This window comes from Tenrec ecaudatus, chromosome 4, assembly GCF_050624435.1.
Source record: "Tenrec ecaudatus isolate mTenEca1 chromosome 4, mTenEca1.hap1, whole genome shotgun sequence".
In the NCBI taxonomy this organism is placed as follows: domain Eukaryota; kingdom Metazoa; phylum Chordata; class Mammalia; order Afrosoricida; family Tenrecidae; genus Tenrec; species Tenrec ecaudatus.
The window spans coordinates 98,421,334-98,438,506 of NC_134533.1; the positions used below are offsets into that span (position 1 = coordinate 98,421,334).

At 41.5% G+C, this 17,173-nt stretch overlaps 1 protein-coding gene and 1 pseudogene across 1 annotated transcript in view; both read right to left on the reverse strand.

The window, feature by feature from the left end:
• TRPC6 (transient receptor potential cation channel subfamily C member 6) overlaps positions 1-17,173 on the reverse strand; it is a 72,051-nt gene that overhangs the window by 48,748 nt on the left and 6,130 nt on the right. Inside the window, exon 2 of the mRNA XM_075548724.1 lies at positions 502-684. Coding sequence (XP_075404839.1) covers positions 502-684 — 183 coding nt within the window. The remainder of the gene's footprint in view (positions 1-501; positions 685-17,173) is intronic.
• On the reverse strand, positions 8,317-10,635 carry LOC142444300 (lupus La protein pseudogene; annotated as a pseudogene).

Sequence of the window (17,173 nt, forward strand, 5' to 3'; positions counted from 1 at the left end):
TCACTGACTGGTGATGGTGTTTGTTTGGTGCTTGATGGCTGCTTGTTTTGGAGACCAGCCTTTAGGATCCCAGATACTATTTTATCTGCTAGCCAGGCACCATCTACTTTCTTCACCACACTTTGCTATAGCACCCATATCTTTTCTCTGTGTTCCCTTCCTGAGCAGGACCATGATATAAGAACTAATTGTTCTTAAATTGTGGTTAGGATTTAGTTTGAGGCCAAACCCATTCCTGGATTGTTGTTGTAGTTGTTTGTTTACTTGGCTTTGGCCCCCTTTCAAAATCTTCTTGTTAATTTATAGTAGAGACTCATCAATCAGGCCCCTGGGACATAACGATCTTTCATTAATAATTGTCTTATGATTCTTTAGAGAAATGATTACCTTAGTTTAAGTGCTAATTAGAATCCAACTCAGTCTAATCATAGCACCCTTCATCCTCATTTAATAACAGTACAGAGTGAAATCATGTACATTGGGCTCCATGCCTGACCTTACTTTTTTTACTTCATATTTAATGGCCAGTTTTAAACGGCTGAGGTTTGGACGGTCGTGATCTCCGTTATGGCAAGTCTCCACATCTCCGTTCAGAATGGCCTCGACTTCTTCTGTGTTTCTGCACAGATCCAGGAGTCCAACAACAAAATCTTTGCACTGCATGGAGAGCTTTTTGTAGTCATTCTAGAAAAAGACAAAGCATAAGACAATCAGAATGAAGAAATAGGGAGTTTCACTACGCTATCAAGTGGCATGTTCAGGGACTTGAAAGTTTGTCCAGTTAAAGAGAACAAGTCTTAGTTGAGCTTGATTTCTTTTAATTATTATTATTTGACATCTTTCTTCCTTTAAAAAAAAATTTTTTTTTGGGGGGGGGGCTTGTACAACTCTTATCACCATCCATCCATCCATCAATCCTTTCATTGTGTCAAGCACATTTGTACATTTGTTGCTATCATCATTTTCAAAACATTTTCTTTCTACTTGAGCCCTTGGTATCAGCTCCTCATTTCTCCCCTCTCTCATGAAACCTTGATAATTTATAAATGATTATTATTTTTCATGTCTTACATTGACTGATGTCTCCCTTCACCCACTTTTCTGTAGTCTACCCCCCTGGGAGGGGGTTTTAGGTAGATCATTGTGATTGGTTCCTCCTATCTCCCCCCCCACAACTTCCCCTCCCCCTCCTGGTATCACTACTCTCAATGTTGGTTCTGAAGGGTTTATCTGTCCTGGATTCCGTGTATTTCCAGCTCTTGTCTGTACCCATGTACGTGCTCTGGTCTAGCCAGATTTGTAAGGTAGAATTGGGGTCGTGATGGTGGAGGGGAAGGTTGAAGCATTAAAGAACTAGAGGAAAGTTGTATGTTTCATCATTGCTATAATGCACCCTGACTGGCTGGTCTCCCCACGACCTTTCTGTAAGGGGGTGTCCAATTGCCTACAGATGGGCTTTGGGTCTCTACTCCACACTCCCCCTCATTCACAATGATATGATTTTTTTGTTCTGGGTCTTCGATGCCTGATACCTGATCTTATTGACACCTCGTGAGCACACAGGCTGTGTGCTTCTTCCATGTGGGCTTTGTCTCTTCTCAGCTAGATGGCTGCTTGTTTATCTTCAAGCCTTTAAGAACCCAGATGCTATATCTTTTGATAGCCAGGCACCATCAGCTTTCTTCACCACATTTGCTTATGCATCTACTTTGTCTTCAGCAATTGTGTTGGAAAAGTGAGCATCATGGAATGCCAGGTTAATAAAGTGTTCTTGCATTGATGGAGTACTTGAGTAGAGGCCCAATGTCCATCTGCTACCTTAATACTAAATCTATAACTATATGTACATAGATCTATTTCCCATGGTCATATATATATTTATATATGTACATGTCTGTATTTAGACCTCTATAAATGTGTCTGGCGTCTTTCTATTGGTGTTCTGCTCAGCAAGTCTACAATATCATAGTGTCATAAAGATTGCCTCCGTACCCTAAGAAAGGAAGTGTGCTTACAGCATAATCTAAATTGTCAAAATTCATTGTATCAAATCTACCTGTTGATTCAAGATAATTATAAAACATCCTATTTCTCCCACAATGAAATCACACTTGTTTGCATACAACATCCCTTGTAGCATCATAAGTTCAGCTAGAAGCGTAATCGGAGAAGGCTTCAAAAAGCCCTTTGAAAGACTTGTTGGGGGCTTGGTCAGCTGAGGAACCAAAAGGTGCCGGAGAAGATCAAACACATATGGATCGAACAATTAGCAATTTAACTTTGTGTGCCAAGCACAGGGTTAACAAATAGATTCTTCCTTTTAGAAAAAAAATAATTTAATGTAATTATTTCTTCTCTGGTAGTTTATTACTGATAACTTATGGCACATATGGAAAATTTAGATAATTCAGGTCATATTTAATTTTTTAAGTGTGAAAAATCATATTCCATTTTTATATACAACATATATTTACATCCGCATTCAGGTGTTTCTAATTTTTCTTTTCTGTTTATTTTCTTACCCTGAAGAACCCAATGTTGATCAAGAAAATCAGTTAAAATTTGTTATGTCGCAAACTCATTATCATTTAATCTTGCTCACCTAAATTGAAAACAGGGCCCCTATTACGCAGCCAGCTAGCGTTAAAGTCAAGCTTTAAGCCTGAATCCTTTTGCCTTTAGGAATTAAATAACTATGCCTCTTCTCTGTAGAATGTGTGTTTTTGCTTTTGATCATTGAAACAACGAGGAGGGACTCAGTGAAAATATGAGTACTATTCCCATTTTGTACTTAAAAAGAGCATGGTTCCCTGAAGCCATACAGTTTCTAAGGTGAAAAATAAACAAACCAAAGAGTTGTAGTGACGTCTACACTGACTTACAGTGACCCAACTCTAGGGATCCAAATTCCTTTCCTTTCGCACCCTGAAGTCACTTGTGGATCAGAGAGTAAAAGCTCCTTCAGAAGAAGCTAGGGAGGGAGATAGAGAGCTATGTGTGGACCTGTAAGTTAGTCATTAAGGTAATATTGGGGGGCACCTAGCCATGGTGGCTTATTAAGTTATGCCCTGAGTCACTAACCACAAGGTCAGCAGTTCGAATTCACCAGTCACTCTTCAGGAGAGAAATGAGGCTGTCAGCTCATGTAAGAAATCACAGGCTCAGAAAACCACAGAGGCAGTTTTATAGGACAGGGCATATATGCCCCGGTGTGTTTCTTAGATGGTAACTCTTTTCAGGAGTATAAAGCCCGGTCTTTCTCCCACTGAGTGACTGGTGGTTCCGAACTGCTGACCATGTGGATTGAAACCCAAATAATAACCACTACCCCAATAGGTCTTAATTGCTCTTACTTTACAAATAAGAAAACTGAAGTTCAGGGTGATCAAATAAGTATTTTTAAAAAGCATATTTTTAAAAAAAGCATATTTATGAGCGGGTACCCCCCCCCACCAACCAGACAGCATGGTGAGGAGCAGAGCTTCTCCAGTACACATTTTTACTGTCACATGCGCATCAAGCAGCTCTGAGTTAGTACACTAGTGACCTCACCTGGGAAGGTTCTCTCTGGTCACAGTGAGTTTTTTCATAAAATCAATTTTGTTCAAACCTCATTTTTTGTCATGATTTGTGATGGCTGATTTAAGACAACAGCATGCTGCTGTGAGATTTTGTTTCCTACTTAGGAAAAATGCTGCAGAAACTGTTGTGATGTTGAACACCGCTTACAAGGACAGCGCCAGGGGAAAAATTCAAGTATGAGTGGTTTTCTCATTTCCCAAAAGGTGAAATGTTGATTGCTGACAAACTTTGTTCTGGACATCTGTCAACTTCTCTGATAAAAAATGTTGACTTGTAGTGCATTTGGTGTCTGTTCCACCAGGTCAGACTGTCAACCAAGCTTTCTTTTTAGAGGTTCTGAAAAGATTGCATAACAGTGTGCAACAAAAATGGCCTGATTGGTGGCAGATGGGGACTGATTTTTCTACCATGGCAATGCACCTGCTCACGCAGTCATTTCAGCGTGCCAGTTTTTAGTGAAATACAGCATGCCTCTCTTGCCCCATGCACCTGGCTCACCTGACCCTGTTCTGCGTGACTTCTTTCTATTTTTCTGAATGAAGGGGACATGAAATAACAATTATTTGAAGATGTAGAAGAGGTGAAAAAAATAAGGAGGGAGCTGCCGTCAGCCACCCAAACAGATGAGTTTGAAAATAAGTTTCCAAGAATGGGATCACAGATTAAAAAAGCATAATTATTTTTACTTTATTACAGGTTCCCAAACATATTTGACTTACTGTCTCCTTTTCAGAAAAAGAAAAATTACTCAGTGCCCTCCCCTGAGCACTTTAGAATCTATGCAAGTGTCGGCATCTGCTTTTGCAGCCCCAGAGGATCTTCCAGCATCCCTTGGGGGCGGTACCTTGCACTTTGGTGTATGTGCTGCCACGGAGAGCACAATGCCATTCCCTTTGAGAAAGTACTTTAGACCATTAATAACAAGGTTGGAAAATAAATCATTTCTTGGCATCCATAAGACACCATGAAGCATCGCACTGGTGTAAAGATGTATCTATATGAGTTCAAACTGACAACTTCATCAAAAGCACAGTTGGGAGCATTAATGGGCAGGCTTAATGAGTTATGATGTAACAATATGGCTTTCGAAAGAGAGAAGTGGGAGTAAACCCAACAATCTCACCACCAGTGGAGTCCATTCTGACTCTTAGTGAGGCTATGTCAGGGATCCTAAGCTACAAATTCTATGAGACTAGATACCTTCATCCTCTCCCTTAGTGGCTGGCAGGTTTAAACTACTCCTGTGGGGTCAGCAGTCCAAGGCTCCCAATAGTGTCCAGAGGGTCTTAATTAGCGGGATTGAGTCCAAGAAAATGGTAACACATTGCGAAGTCTGTAACCAATATCACTGAATTTCACATCCAAAAATTGTGAATGGATGTATGTTCTGCTGTATATATTGCCACCAAAAATTCGAAAAATAAATAAAATTAATGAACCTGGTGACTTCTCTTATAGAGAGAGCTCAGCTCCAGAAAGAAATGTCCTTTGTCCTTAAAATGACCCACAATATTAGTCAAAATCAATGCTCTCTGGCATTCTAATAAAGCCCAGGTAAAATTGGATATTAGGAAAAGATAGCATGAGCCTTCAATGTTTGTAGAAAATGTATGAACCTAAATAAAAAGTACATGTACAATTTAACCTCTTGAACTTAAACATTGTTTTCAATGCACTCTTAATTCTCCAGGTACAGTCTCAGGCAAAAGCACATAATAAAGAGGTGGGGGTGTAATCATATCACTCTACTTTTAGAAACACAAACAAATTTTCATCTTAAAACTCACACGACTAACTGATTCTGACACATAAAAATCCTATAGGGCAGAGTAAAATTGTCCATCAGGGTTTCTAAGACTGTAATCTTTACGCAGAGGAGCTCTGGTGCCTTAGTGGTTTCGCATTGCACCGCTAACCACATGGTCAGCAGTTCGAAGACATTAGCTGCTCCAAGGAAGGAAGACGAGGCTTTCTAAGAGTTGTAAGGAGTTAGGCTTGGAACCCACAGGCATGTTCCATCCTGTCCTGCAGGGTGGATGAGTCAGAATTGGTTCAATGGCAGAGTTTGTTTGGCTTTGGTAAATCATTATGGAAGCAGATATCTTTATCTCATGGAGTAGCTGGTGGGTTCATAGCCAACCTTTTGGTTATCAGCCAAGCACTTCACCTGCTGTGCCACCAGGGATCTCTTATGTTCTCCCTTAACCAAAAACCCACACTGCCGTTGAGTCAATTCCAACTCATAGTGGTCCTATATTTTCCTCTGCGTTATCACTGATGATATTCCTTCAATTTGGCATGTAAACTCATTTAAAATGAAATGTTAGCAGTCTTGTGTTAGCCAAATACAGCACTGTGGTTTTGATTATTTTGAGAGGCAAGGTAAATTAGAGGCTTTATTTAATTCTGGGTCATGTTTTTGGGACACCCACTCACACCAATACTATTAGATGAAAAATGGTTGCTCTTTTACTTAATCTAGGAATTGAAAAGGGGTAACTGATATTTGGCTAATAAATCAGAGTTTGGAGACTATGAAAATTTAAAAGCCTTCCTACCAAAACAATCCTTTCAAAGGGCAATCTAAGTTGGATTTTGCACACGAGAATAGATGTATCGGGTGCAATATTTTCATCTCTGGTTTTTCTCTCTATGGGAGTAGAAGACTAACTTGTTTTATGGCAGTTTGCACATACTGCTTTAAAACAAACAAACAAACAACAATGGAAGGTTTGTACCAACCCTGCATCAAAGAGACTGCTATTCACTTTGTGTCTCTCACATAATGGGAACCCACTGCCATGCAGTCGATGCTGACTCATAGCGCCTCTCAGGGCAAGGTAGAACTGCTCCAACTGCCGCCATAAGTTTCCGAGGCTGAACTCTCTCTGGGAGTAAAAATCCTCGACTTTCTATGGGAAGTTGGCTGGTGGTTTCAAATCAGGGACCGAGAGGTTCACAGCCCAACACATAACCACTGCTCCACCTGGGCTGCCCACTGGCAGTGGTGCCGCACTCCCAATCGACTACTAAATTGCCCGGCATCAAGTCAGTCCTGACTCATGGCGACCCTTTAGGACAGAGTAGAATTGCCCAGTGGGTTTCTGACACTGTAGCTTTTGAGAGGAGTAGCATGTCTCGTCTTTCTCTTGAGGAGCTGCTAGTGGTTTCTAACTACGGACCCTGCGGGTCTCATCTCAACATAGCGCCACTAAGCAACCAGAGGGCTTCTAACTTGTATGTGCACTAGAAAAACAAAAGGCTCATATGACTGCTTTATTTCGATGTTTGCTTTATTGTGGTGGTCTAGACCTGAACCTGCAGCATTTCCGAAGTAGTTTGTGATCAAGTTTACAGAAAAAAACATGCACCGGGATTCTTAGTGATCTAAGATGTAGATTTGGGGAAAGGGCAGACTTGAGTAGTGTAAAAATAGGCTCTACCATTTACTATGTGACTTTGAATAAATGACATACTCCCTTAAACTTCAACATCCTTATGCAAAAGATGGGATAATACTAGTACTTGCTTTCTAGAGTAATTGTGAAGAGTAAACAAAGATAATAAATGCAATCATCCTGCTGCCCAGTGAAGCAAAACGAATAGTACTTATTTGTGCTATTTTAATTATTCCACAACCAATATCTAGCTCTTCTCAGTCCCTTGTCACAGAAGTTGTGCTTCAAAGGTTTGTAGGAATTCCTGGTTATCAAATTTAAATGTACTAAAAAAAGACAATTATTCATCCATTCATTCATTCTATTAATAAACCTTTAGTGCATCGAGCGTTATAATATAAGCACTGCAAATTGATTATGATAGGAATTTTGCAAGAGAAATTTGTGTACTTGAAGTGTTAGGTAAAAGTAGAATATTATTACCCATCATTTAAAAAAAAAACCCAAAACTGCCATGGATCAATCCCAACTCATGGCAACCCTATATATTGGGTTTTTGAGGCTGGAAATCTTTATGGGAGCTGACAGTCTCACCTTTAACCTACAGAACAAACAGCTGTGGGAAGGTTAGCAATCTTACCAGACAGCACCAAGAGCGCTCCTTTTGTAGTGGGAATAATTTAGCCATATTTCTTTTTTCTCTATCTCTTTGCATAGAGCATATATTTTATTAAATTTTATACTAATATATCCTCATATTAAAAGGAGAGTTAGTGGAAGATCATTCGTTTGAAATCATCCGTTAACCCAGAGCTATATATATATATATATATATATATATATTAAATCCTCATCTAATAACAAAAAGAAAATACAACAAAAATTATTTTTTCCTTTCACACAGGTCCAATTCGATGTCCACCTGTAAGAAAGGAAAATAATTTTTGTTGTTTTGTCTTTTTGTTACCAGATGAGGATTCTCTTTTGAAAACTCTCCACAGAGAAAAGCAGTGAGTGAAAGGAGTGGTAAGGTGGCTCGGTCCCCTGGTGCTGGGTCTCCTGTGCCCCTGTCTGGGTTCTGTTGCCTGGATGCAGGCACATCTGGATCTGCTTCTGCCCTTGCTCTTCCCTCTGGCCCAGCCGCGCAGCCCTCCTCCTCCCAGTCACCCTCACGAACCTGCAACTACGTTTGTGTTTTTAACCAACCCGGCCTGGGCGACTTTATTCCCCTCCCCCACTTGCTCAGCGATACTTGATCTTCCATGAACCTTTTTCTCAGTGTGGTTTTTTTGACCTCTCTTCCTGTGCTTCGCACCCCATGTCCCTCCTCTGTCTCTTAATTGTAGCTAACGTCCCTTCCATCTTTGGCTTTATTCAGAACTTCTTTAGCTTTTTCTTCACATAGAATCACTCCCTCTTTTGCTCCTCTGACAAAGTCTGTCCATTCGATTTCTCCTTGACTTGCGAAAAGGATGTGCACATCTTATACGGGTCTGATCGTCAGAGTCGCTGGCAAACTTCAGCAAGCAGCCCACATTTTCTTATAGAGATTTCATTTCTGCAGCTTCTGCCAACCTCGTTTTTACTTCCTGCTCTTGTTTAGCTCATAATTTAGCCTCCCCTTTATTTTGCTTGCTTTCTTCATTCTCTTTTGCCAAGTAATCATCCTTGAAAAGCATTAGCAGGTCCCTGCCTTTAAACTCTGGCCAGGAGTCTCTATGAACTCCTTAGCACATTCAGTTCTCGCAAACACAAGACATATCGACCCCGTAAAAGCTCGGCACAATGGTCTTCTCATCTGGGTAGTTAGTATTTCACCTTTGCCTTCTAACCATTTCTTTTTCTCATCAAAGATTGCATCAGTTGGGAAGCCTTTCATACACACAGATCTGCTTTTTACATCATTTTTTATACTTATCAGTCACTTCAGGAAGGGGTTTGCTTAGAGATCTTCTGATTTCAGTTTTATCTTCACTTATTTCCTTGAGCTCTCCTTTGATGTGTTCAAAGCTTCTACTATTACATTAAAGTCTGTTGTTTGACAATTTATTGAATTGTATCATTGTCTCCAGAGGTACCCAGCCTTCACCTATTTGATCTGTTCCTTTAAACATGTGCCCTGTTAAAAATGTGTGAGGGGAAGGAGAAGGTGGGGGAGAATGGGAGAACCAATCACAATGATCGACATATAACCACCCCCCGGGGAATGGACAACAGAAAAGTGGGTGAAGGGAGACATCAGTCAGTGTAAGACATGAAAAAAGAATAACTTATTAAGGGTTCATAAGGAAGAAGGGGGGGGAGGGAAAATAATGAGGAGCTGATACCAAGGGCTCAAGTAGAAAGAAATGTTTAAAAATTATGATGTCCCCAGTACCAACTACTAATTGGACACCTTCCCCTCCCCTCAGAAGAATTTATTTCAAAGGACTGCATTGAATCTGCAGCTCAGGGAGGGGGACATATCTGATTGGAGCACATGGGAGCAGATGAAAGGGGAGGAGGAGAGAGTGGAGCACATCCTGGCCCACCAGGCCCTGAGGACGATGACCCCAATTAGAGCAGCCAGTCCACAGAGAGGACCACATGGCCAGCCCCACTATGAGACATGATATCCCTCACTGACCCTTGGCCCTGTGAGGGACAGCACCAGAGACACAGTGTGGGAATTGCGCCTGACCTGATCCCACCACACCGAGGCAAAGCACTGGGGGAGTGCAGCGGAACAGCAAGGGAATGGAGTGGCAAGGTCCCCAGGGAAGGCTGAAGGTGGACTTTGGGGCCAGGGCGTGGTGCCCCAACAGACTGGACTGGAAAACACTCCTAAATGCCAACAAACGATCCTTGAACTAACACACACACACACACACACACACACAAAGAAAATGATGATGGCAGCATATGTACAAATGTGCTTGATACAATTGATGTCTGGATTTTTATAAGAGCTGTAAGAGCCCCCAATATAATGATTTTTTAATAAAAATAAATAAATGCTGTCCGGAGCCATAAGGCCCGGCCATTGCTTGGAATTTATTAGGACTTGCCTGGAGCCGTGAGGCCCGGCCATTACTTGGAATTTATTAGCCTGAGCTCTGGGCATTCTTCTACCCCAGCCTACATGACAGAGCACTGCAGCTGTAAAGCTTGAGCAAACAAGGGGTAATGCTCTTTAGATAAGCACCTGTGTCCTGCATCCCCTTGATTGGGCAAAAGATCGTCTTCCCCTATGCTTGATTTGCATGTACATGCCACTCCTCTGCATACCTAATTGAAGACTGTAAGCCCTTACTGACTCATGGGCAGGGCGCGCTCCCCTGAACTCCCTGATTGGCCTGTTGCCAAGGTAGCCTAATCTGCATGTGCGACTGAGGCTCCCCCCCCCTTGGCTGGCCCTTATAAGCTGTGACTCTTTGTTCATTAAAACAGGACTTGATCAGGATATTGTCTTGTCCTCATTCTCTGTGCCTCTTGTACCCCCCCAATTCCCACTCTCTCCTCCAGGACCCACGGTGAATGTCCCGTGGGAACGGGACAAAATGCAAATTAAATATTTGTCCCGAGGTAAATTGCAGCCACCAAAGTAATAGTTAATCTGATGAATATTTGGGCTTCCAGCTCAGCCAATTTTTCCACTATGACCATTTTTGGCCATTGTGACTATCTGAAAAATTTCCTTTAGGGTTCTGACCCCCCAGAGGCGCTCCACTGAACCAAGAGCAACGTCCCGACTTCCAAGCTGACCTACCGTGCTGTCCTACTTGAATGAAGTGTAACTCTAGCGGTTTCCTGCTCATGATAATGGTCACAAAATGGGACGTTGAGCTTTGAGCATTGATTAAAAGCCTTTAGAGAGTGTCTCCTATGGGCAGCTGTGAGGAGCCTACACATTAATCAGACACTGTTCTATAAAACAGTTGAATACACCAGATACAATTTCAAACTGAGAATTTGAATAGTTATGTCAGATGCTAATTGATCTGCTGCCAATGGCAGTGGTTTATTTAACTTAATAAAGCATCACTAGCCATCTTCTACTCTTTCTTTTCATGGGAATTTTCAAGCCTCACAGAGAAGCTGCAATGAAACACTTGCCTCCCAAGGAGCCTTGGTTACACAGCAGTCAAGTGCTCAGCAGCCAAAGAAAGGTTGTTAGTTCAAATTCCCCAGCCGCTCCTTGGGAGAAAGCGGTGACTGTCTGCTTCTGTGAACTTGGAAGCAACTTAATGATTTGCGTTGGCTAGCTTCTCTCCCTAACTCTTGGCTCCTCATAAACATAAACTCTCCCAGGCTGAGGTGTCAATATTCTTCCCCTTCACACTAGGATAAGAAATTGAAACATACTTACACGCATATACCACACACACAATATTTTACCAAAGGAAGGATTGGCTTCGATTTGCTCCACGTTCAGAGTATGTGACTTTTCTCATGCAGATAGCTCCCTCCTACTGTATGTAGTTTAGCATATTGCAATCTCTCTCTCTCTCTCTCTCTCTCTCTCTCTCTCTCTCTCTCTCTCTCTCTCTGTCTCTGTCTCTGACTCAAAAGTCCTACGTCTTGCCATCTTCAAGCCCCTTCATCCCAGCACAGAGTGTGGTGCGTCACAGGCGGCCAATAGATTTTGTTGACCGAGTTAAAGAAAGGAAAACAGGCTATGTGCAAAACGTACCCGGGTTCTTGTTCAGCCTCTTAATTAGTAACTACGGGATCTTGGAGAGATTGTTTTATTTCCTGGTATTCTCCTAGTATCTCCTAATTATGGAGAACGTAAATGTTGCTGTGTAATAAAATTATGAAACAAATGATTCAGAGTCATGCATAAAGCACATTCCTCCCTCCTTTTGGCTTGGTCCGGACTGCAGTCACATACTTCTCATGCTGTGAGGGTGCCTTGCAGGGAAGAGACACCTTTTCCCACCCAGCTAAAGTCTGGTAACAGTCACACAGTCTTTATGTTATCAAAAGCTTTACTTTCCAACTCAGCCAATTATTAGAGACTATTCCTCTTGCCCACAATTTCAGACATGCCCAGCAATGCCAGGTTACTATACCCCAGAACACAATCATAGTTTCAGAACAGATACGCGGGAGGGTTCCTCTCCCCTCCCCCTTCTAAAACTCAGCAGCAGAGGTATCTGCAGCGCCAGGTGCATATCTGCATAGAGAAACTAACGAAGACATGTAGGAGCTGGACATGGTCCAGAAAGGCTGTATCTCTAGAATGATTGAAAAGAGGACAATCCCAGCTTAACATACAAACAAGTTCAAAATGGTGTCTGAGTCTTGCATCACAGGCAGCTACTGAGATCTTCAAAGGAAAAGGGATTTGAGGGAATGCATGTACATGTTTGTTGTTTTTTGGGTTTTCCTCCTGTAACTGGACTTTGGCTTGAGCGTAAAGAACAGAAGCCAGGAATGGTACTCTCCCTGTCTTTATGGTAAAATAATAAATAGTTAGATAGATAGATAGATAGATAGATAGATAGATAGATAGATAGATAGATAAGCGAGTCAATACTCTGTGTCCCCCTCCTTTGTTTAAAATAGATTTTGTATTTGTTGCCAAAATTAAGCTTAACCAAAATTTAAGCTTAAGTTGGCTGAGGTCTCATGTGACCAAAGCCCCAAATTATTGATAAGAAATCAATATTAAAAATGTAATTTGAATGAAGAGTACGTTACAGCTTAAATTGGGGGCATTTGGTTTGTGTAAAGTTACAGTTCACAGAGGATGTCCTCAATCCATTTTCACAATCGACACAAATTCAGCTTCATTGAGTCTTCCTGAACTCTAGCCAGCCACATAAGAAGCTTTGCCCTCATGAACAAGATTGAAGGAATAAACTCACAGGGACAGGCAAATTGCAAGTGAATTGGGTAGTTTAAACAACAAAGCGCTTTTCATTATTTGTGTGTTTTATGTTTCTTTTTTACTTTTAATGCAGTAGATACTCCATTCACTATTACTCCTCAGCTATCTTAAACACCTGTTAAATGGATTAAATATCCCCTTTTTCAGTAAAATAAATGTTTTTCAAAGAAAAGAAAAGAAAGCTTTGCCCTCCCGTAAGTTGCAGCTCCTCTGGCCAGCCAGAAGGGGCAGCCTTGCACCCTGAGCCTCCCTGGCCATGTGATAATGGACAAGATCACAGGTTCAGGAGTCATACCCCAAACAAGTTGGCCAGAGATCCTCAGAGCCAACCTATAATTATTTGTCATCTGCAGCAGTGGCTGTATCCCAGTCATGGTCTTTTCCGTGCGTCCATATTTCTGTGTGCAGCTGTGTAAGCTGCCCCCATCATGATTTTTCCACAATTTCCTTTGTTTTCCATGATCGATATAAATATCTATGTGACTGTGAATCCTTTGGACACCTCGTGCCGATGGTCTCTCTCAGCTGGACCCCTTATTAGTGGCTTTCTCTTATCTTTGAACTCAGACTTAATAAAGACAGTTAGATTTATCCCCTTGTTCATCTTATTGTTGGATTTCGCGTCTCAGATCTTGTATCGTTTCAGAGCCAGCTATAGAGCTGCTGATATGAGGCATATATGCACCATGTTCAGCTTGACTATCCCAAGAACACTGGACAAAATGTACTGAGAAGTGTAGTTGCCACTCCGCTTCTTTTGTTGATAGATGATGGGTTGTTATGGAAGGTGGGAATCTGAGGGAGTTGCAGGAAACTGTGAGGAGTCCTGTTAACATCGTGGGTTATACTTTGGGCTGCTAACTCACTAGCAGTCTGTAGTGAAAAGATGATGCTTTCCAGACACATAAAGAACGACCCTCTCAGAAACCGACAGGGGCAGTTCTACTCCGCCCGATTCGGCTGCTATGAGTCAGAAACGACTTGATGGCAAGGAGTTTGAGTGAGATGGAATTATGAAATCATTGTGAAAACTCATATTCCTTGCTTCTGGTTCAGCAGCTCTCTTCAAACAAAGGTGCAAGAAGACATTCTAAGGAGATGTAGAGCATTGATCATTTTAAAAGGGCCACTTTCCATATCCTTGAGTTTTTTCCTCTAAAGTGTATTTCCTTGAGAATAGATATTTTGCATCTTTACAAAAAAAGTTTCCATTTGTATCCACTTATGTATTGAACAATAGGGAGTCCCATTTTTGTGATTAACGTAAGTGCCACATACCCAGAGACACTTCCTGTGCTTCCCTGCCTTAACGCACATTCCTGTTGAGGGCGAAACTTGGTGATAGGAATGCGGCATGCTGGTTCATGTGCTGATACTTTGAATTCACATGTCTGATGCAATGGGGTGATAAGGACAATGAGGACAATTGTTGAATGGGCTTCTCCTCTTCCATTGCCCAACAAATGTCAAAGAAGCCAACCCTGATGAAGTCATGTAGGAGCGGAACAAGAAAGCGTCGCAAGGACTCCTGAGCACTTCAGGTTGCTTTTCCAAGTATTCATCTCTAAGTGATCCTTTCAAACTATGTCCTTAGGATGGATCATTAACTAGAAGCTGAAGAATCTGAAAGGAGCAAGATAGAAAAGCTCAGCGAGAAAAAACCCTCCAACTATGACAAGAATGCTTTCCGGTCTCAGACTTGCCACAAGGTACTGGCTGAGACCTACAGCTAAAGCTTTGATGGGTTTAAGCTCCAGTGTGTTAGTCAGTAAGGTTGTTTTCCAATCCTATCATAAAACATGTGTTCCAATTATATTCAACCCTGTGCTATTTTACTTCCTAAATAATCTTCAATGGCTTATGCAGACACATGGGAAACGTGTGGATATGATTAACCCAAGTATGTATAACATAGGAATTTTATGTGACGTGTTAAATTTCACTTTTCAATATCTGTATCTATCTGTGTTACAGTTGTGCTGTTATGTGGCTTTGACCAATTGTCCAGCTGCTAGTAGTACTGGGAACCCTCTTCAGAAGGTTGCAGACGCCAAGTGCTGTAGGACGGAGCCCTGGTGGCACAGGGCTAAATGCTGAGCAGCTCCAGCACTATTCCATGGGAAACACCACGTGACAGTCGCTTTCCCACATAAACAGCAGGGAGGGCCATAGCTGACATGCTCCTGCTTCCCTACTGGCATGAGAAAGAGGACACACGTGCCTCTACCGCCCATCTTCCTTTGCCCTGTTCTGACACCAATCTTTCCACCCATGGCACTTTACTTCTCTTCCACTGCCCGCTGTCTCAGATAGCATCCGATACACCAAGAAAGGGTTTTGAAGTGCGGCTTTTATCTTTCAGCAGGCCATACCCCCAAGGAAACAAGACCATACCCTATGAAAATCAGGACTATATCCCATCTTAATCCTGGCCATTAGCAAAGCAGGGAACTCTCTCCAAAATGGAATTCTAGCCACAAGCATTCAGTCCAAAATCACAATATATCACAGATGGAAAGATGGTCAGGAGGGGTATATGAATTGATTACATCACACTCTCACCTCCATAGATTAGAGCCTTGGACTCCTACGAGGCAGTCCTACTCTGTCCTAGAGTGTCCTATGGAGCCAGAATCGACTTAATGGGAGTGGGTTATGCACAGAGCTTTATGATCCTAGGAAACAAAATGAATCCTAAAAGTTCAATATCTGTATCCACTGCTCTCCATGCATTATACACACACACATATACTGCATGTAATATATGAGGGTCAGTAATATATGATATGCATAGATAGATATAGATACATAGAGATAGATAGATAGATAGATAGATAGATAGATAGATAGATAGATAGATAGGAGTGAAAGTATTGCTATTAGGGGTCCAATTCATACTTTCATGGGTTTATTCCAAACAAAATGTCTTTAAACATACCTTTGTGACTAACTGATGGCTACAGAAAATTACTATCAGTACTACACTTTTCTGAGTCTTGTTAATGTGCCTTTAAAAACTGGTCCAACAGAAACAGTGATCTCCCAGGAAATCTCCCAGGCCAATCAAATTCAAGGAAGAGTACTCTGTTCTTGGAATCCCAGTTGTTTCCTATGGTTACAAAGGGTTAATCTGGACAGATTTTTCTCAGTGGACATAGAATAATCATACGAATTTAATAGGGAGAAGTTTTAAAGGATTTGAAAAGTGCTTTGGTTAGGAAAAGGCAAGGAAAATGACATCAAAACAATTTTCCCCATGAAACCAACACATCCACTCCTTCAAACTTATCAAGAACATCTTATAAGAATTTCACTGGGAAACATTACATCAACCACCCGATCTTGTTCCTTCAGACTTCCTTTTGTTCCCAAATCTCAAAGATCATTTAAAAGGAAACTGGTTTTGGTCCCCCAAGGATGCAGACATTGCCACCCTGAAGAACAAAGAATTCTTGGGGAAATGGTTGTTGTTGTCACGTGCCATGGAGAGGGTTCAATGCACACTGACTGACACTGCAAAGACACTGGAGTGTGGGGCCTTAACTAACTATGGATAGCCTTGAGAAGGCTAGGAACTCCACCACTCGTAATTATGCTCATGTAGAATCTCTCCGTGCATCCAGAAGCAGTTATCTAAATAGAACAAGGGAATTCTACATGGTTTAAAATCAGGAAAGGTGTGCATCAGTTTTATGCTCTCGCTATACTCATTCAATCTGTATACGAAGCTAATAATCAGAGAGAAGCTGGGCGATGTGAAGAAGAAAGCATCAGGATTGAATGAAGTCTGATTAACAACCTTCAGTATGTATCTGGCACAACATTGCTTACTGAAAATGAAGAGGACTTGAAGCTTTTAACATTGATTACAACTTAATGTAAAACAAACAAAAAGTCCTCATAATTAGACCAATAGGTAACATCATGATAAGTGGAGAAAAGACTGTAGTTGTCAAGGATTTCAGTTTGTTTTGGATCCACAATCAATGTTCATGGATGCAATAATCAATAGATCAAATGATACAATCCATTGCCTCATAAACATAAGTTGGACACTGAAAAAAGAAGATCGAAGATGAATTAATGCATTTGAATTATGGTGCTAAGAATAATGATCGTTCTATGGCTGGCCAGAAGAGCAAATAACTCTGTCTTGGAAGAAGTACAGTCAGAATACTCCTTAAACGCAAGGATGGCGAGGCTTTGCCTCATGTGCTTTGGGCATAATCAGGAGAGATCAACCCTTGGAAAAGAACACCAGGCTTGGTAAAGTAAGGGAGTTTCAGAAAAGAGGAAGACCCTAGACAAGATGGATTGA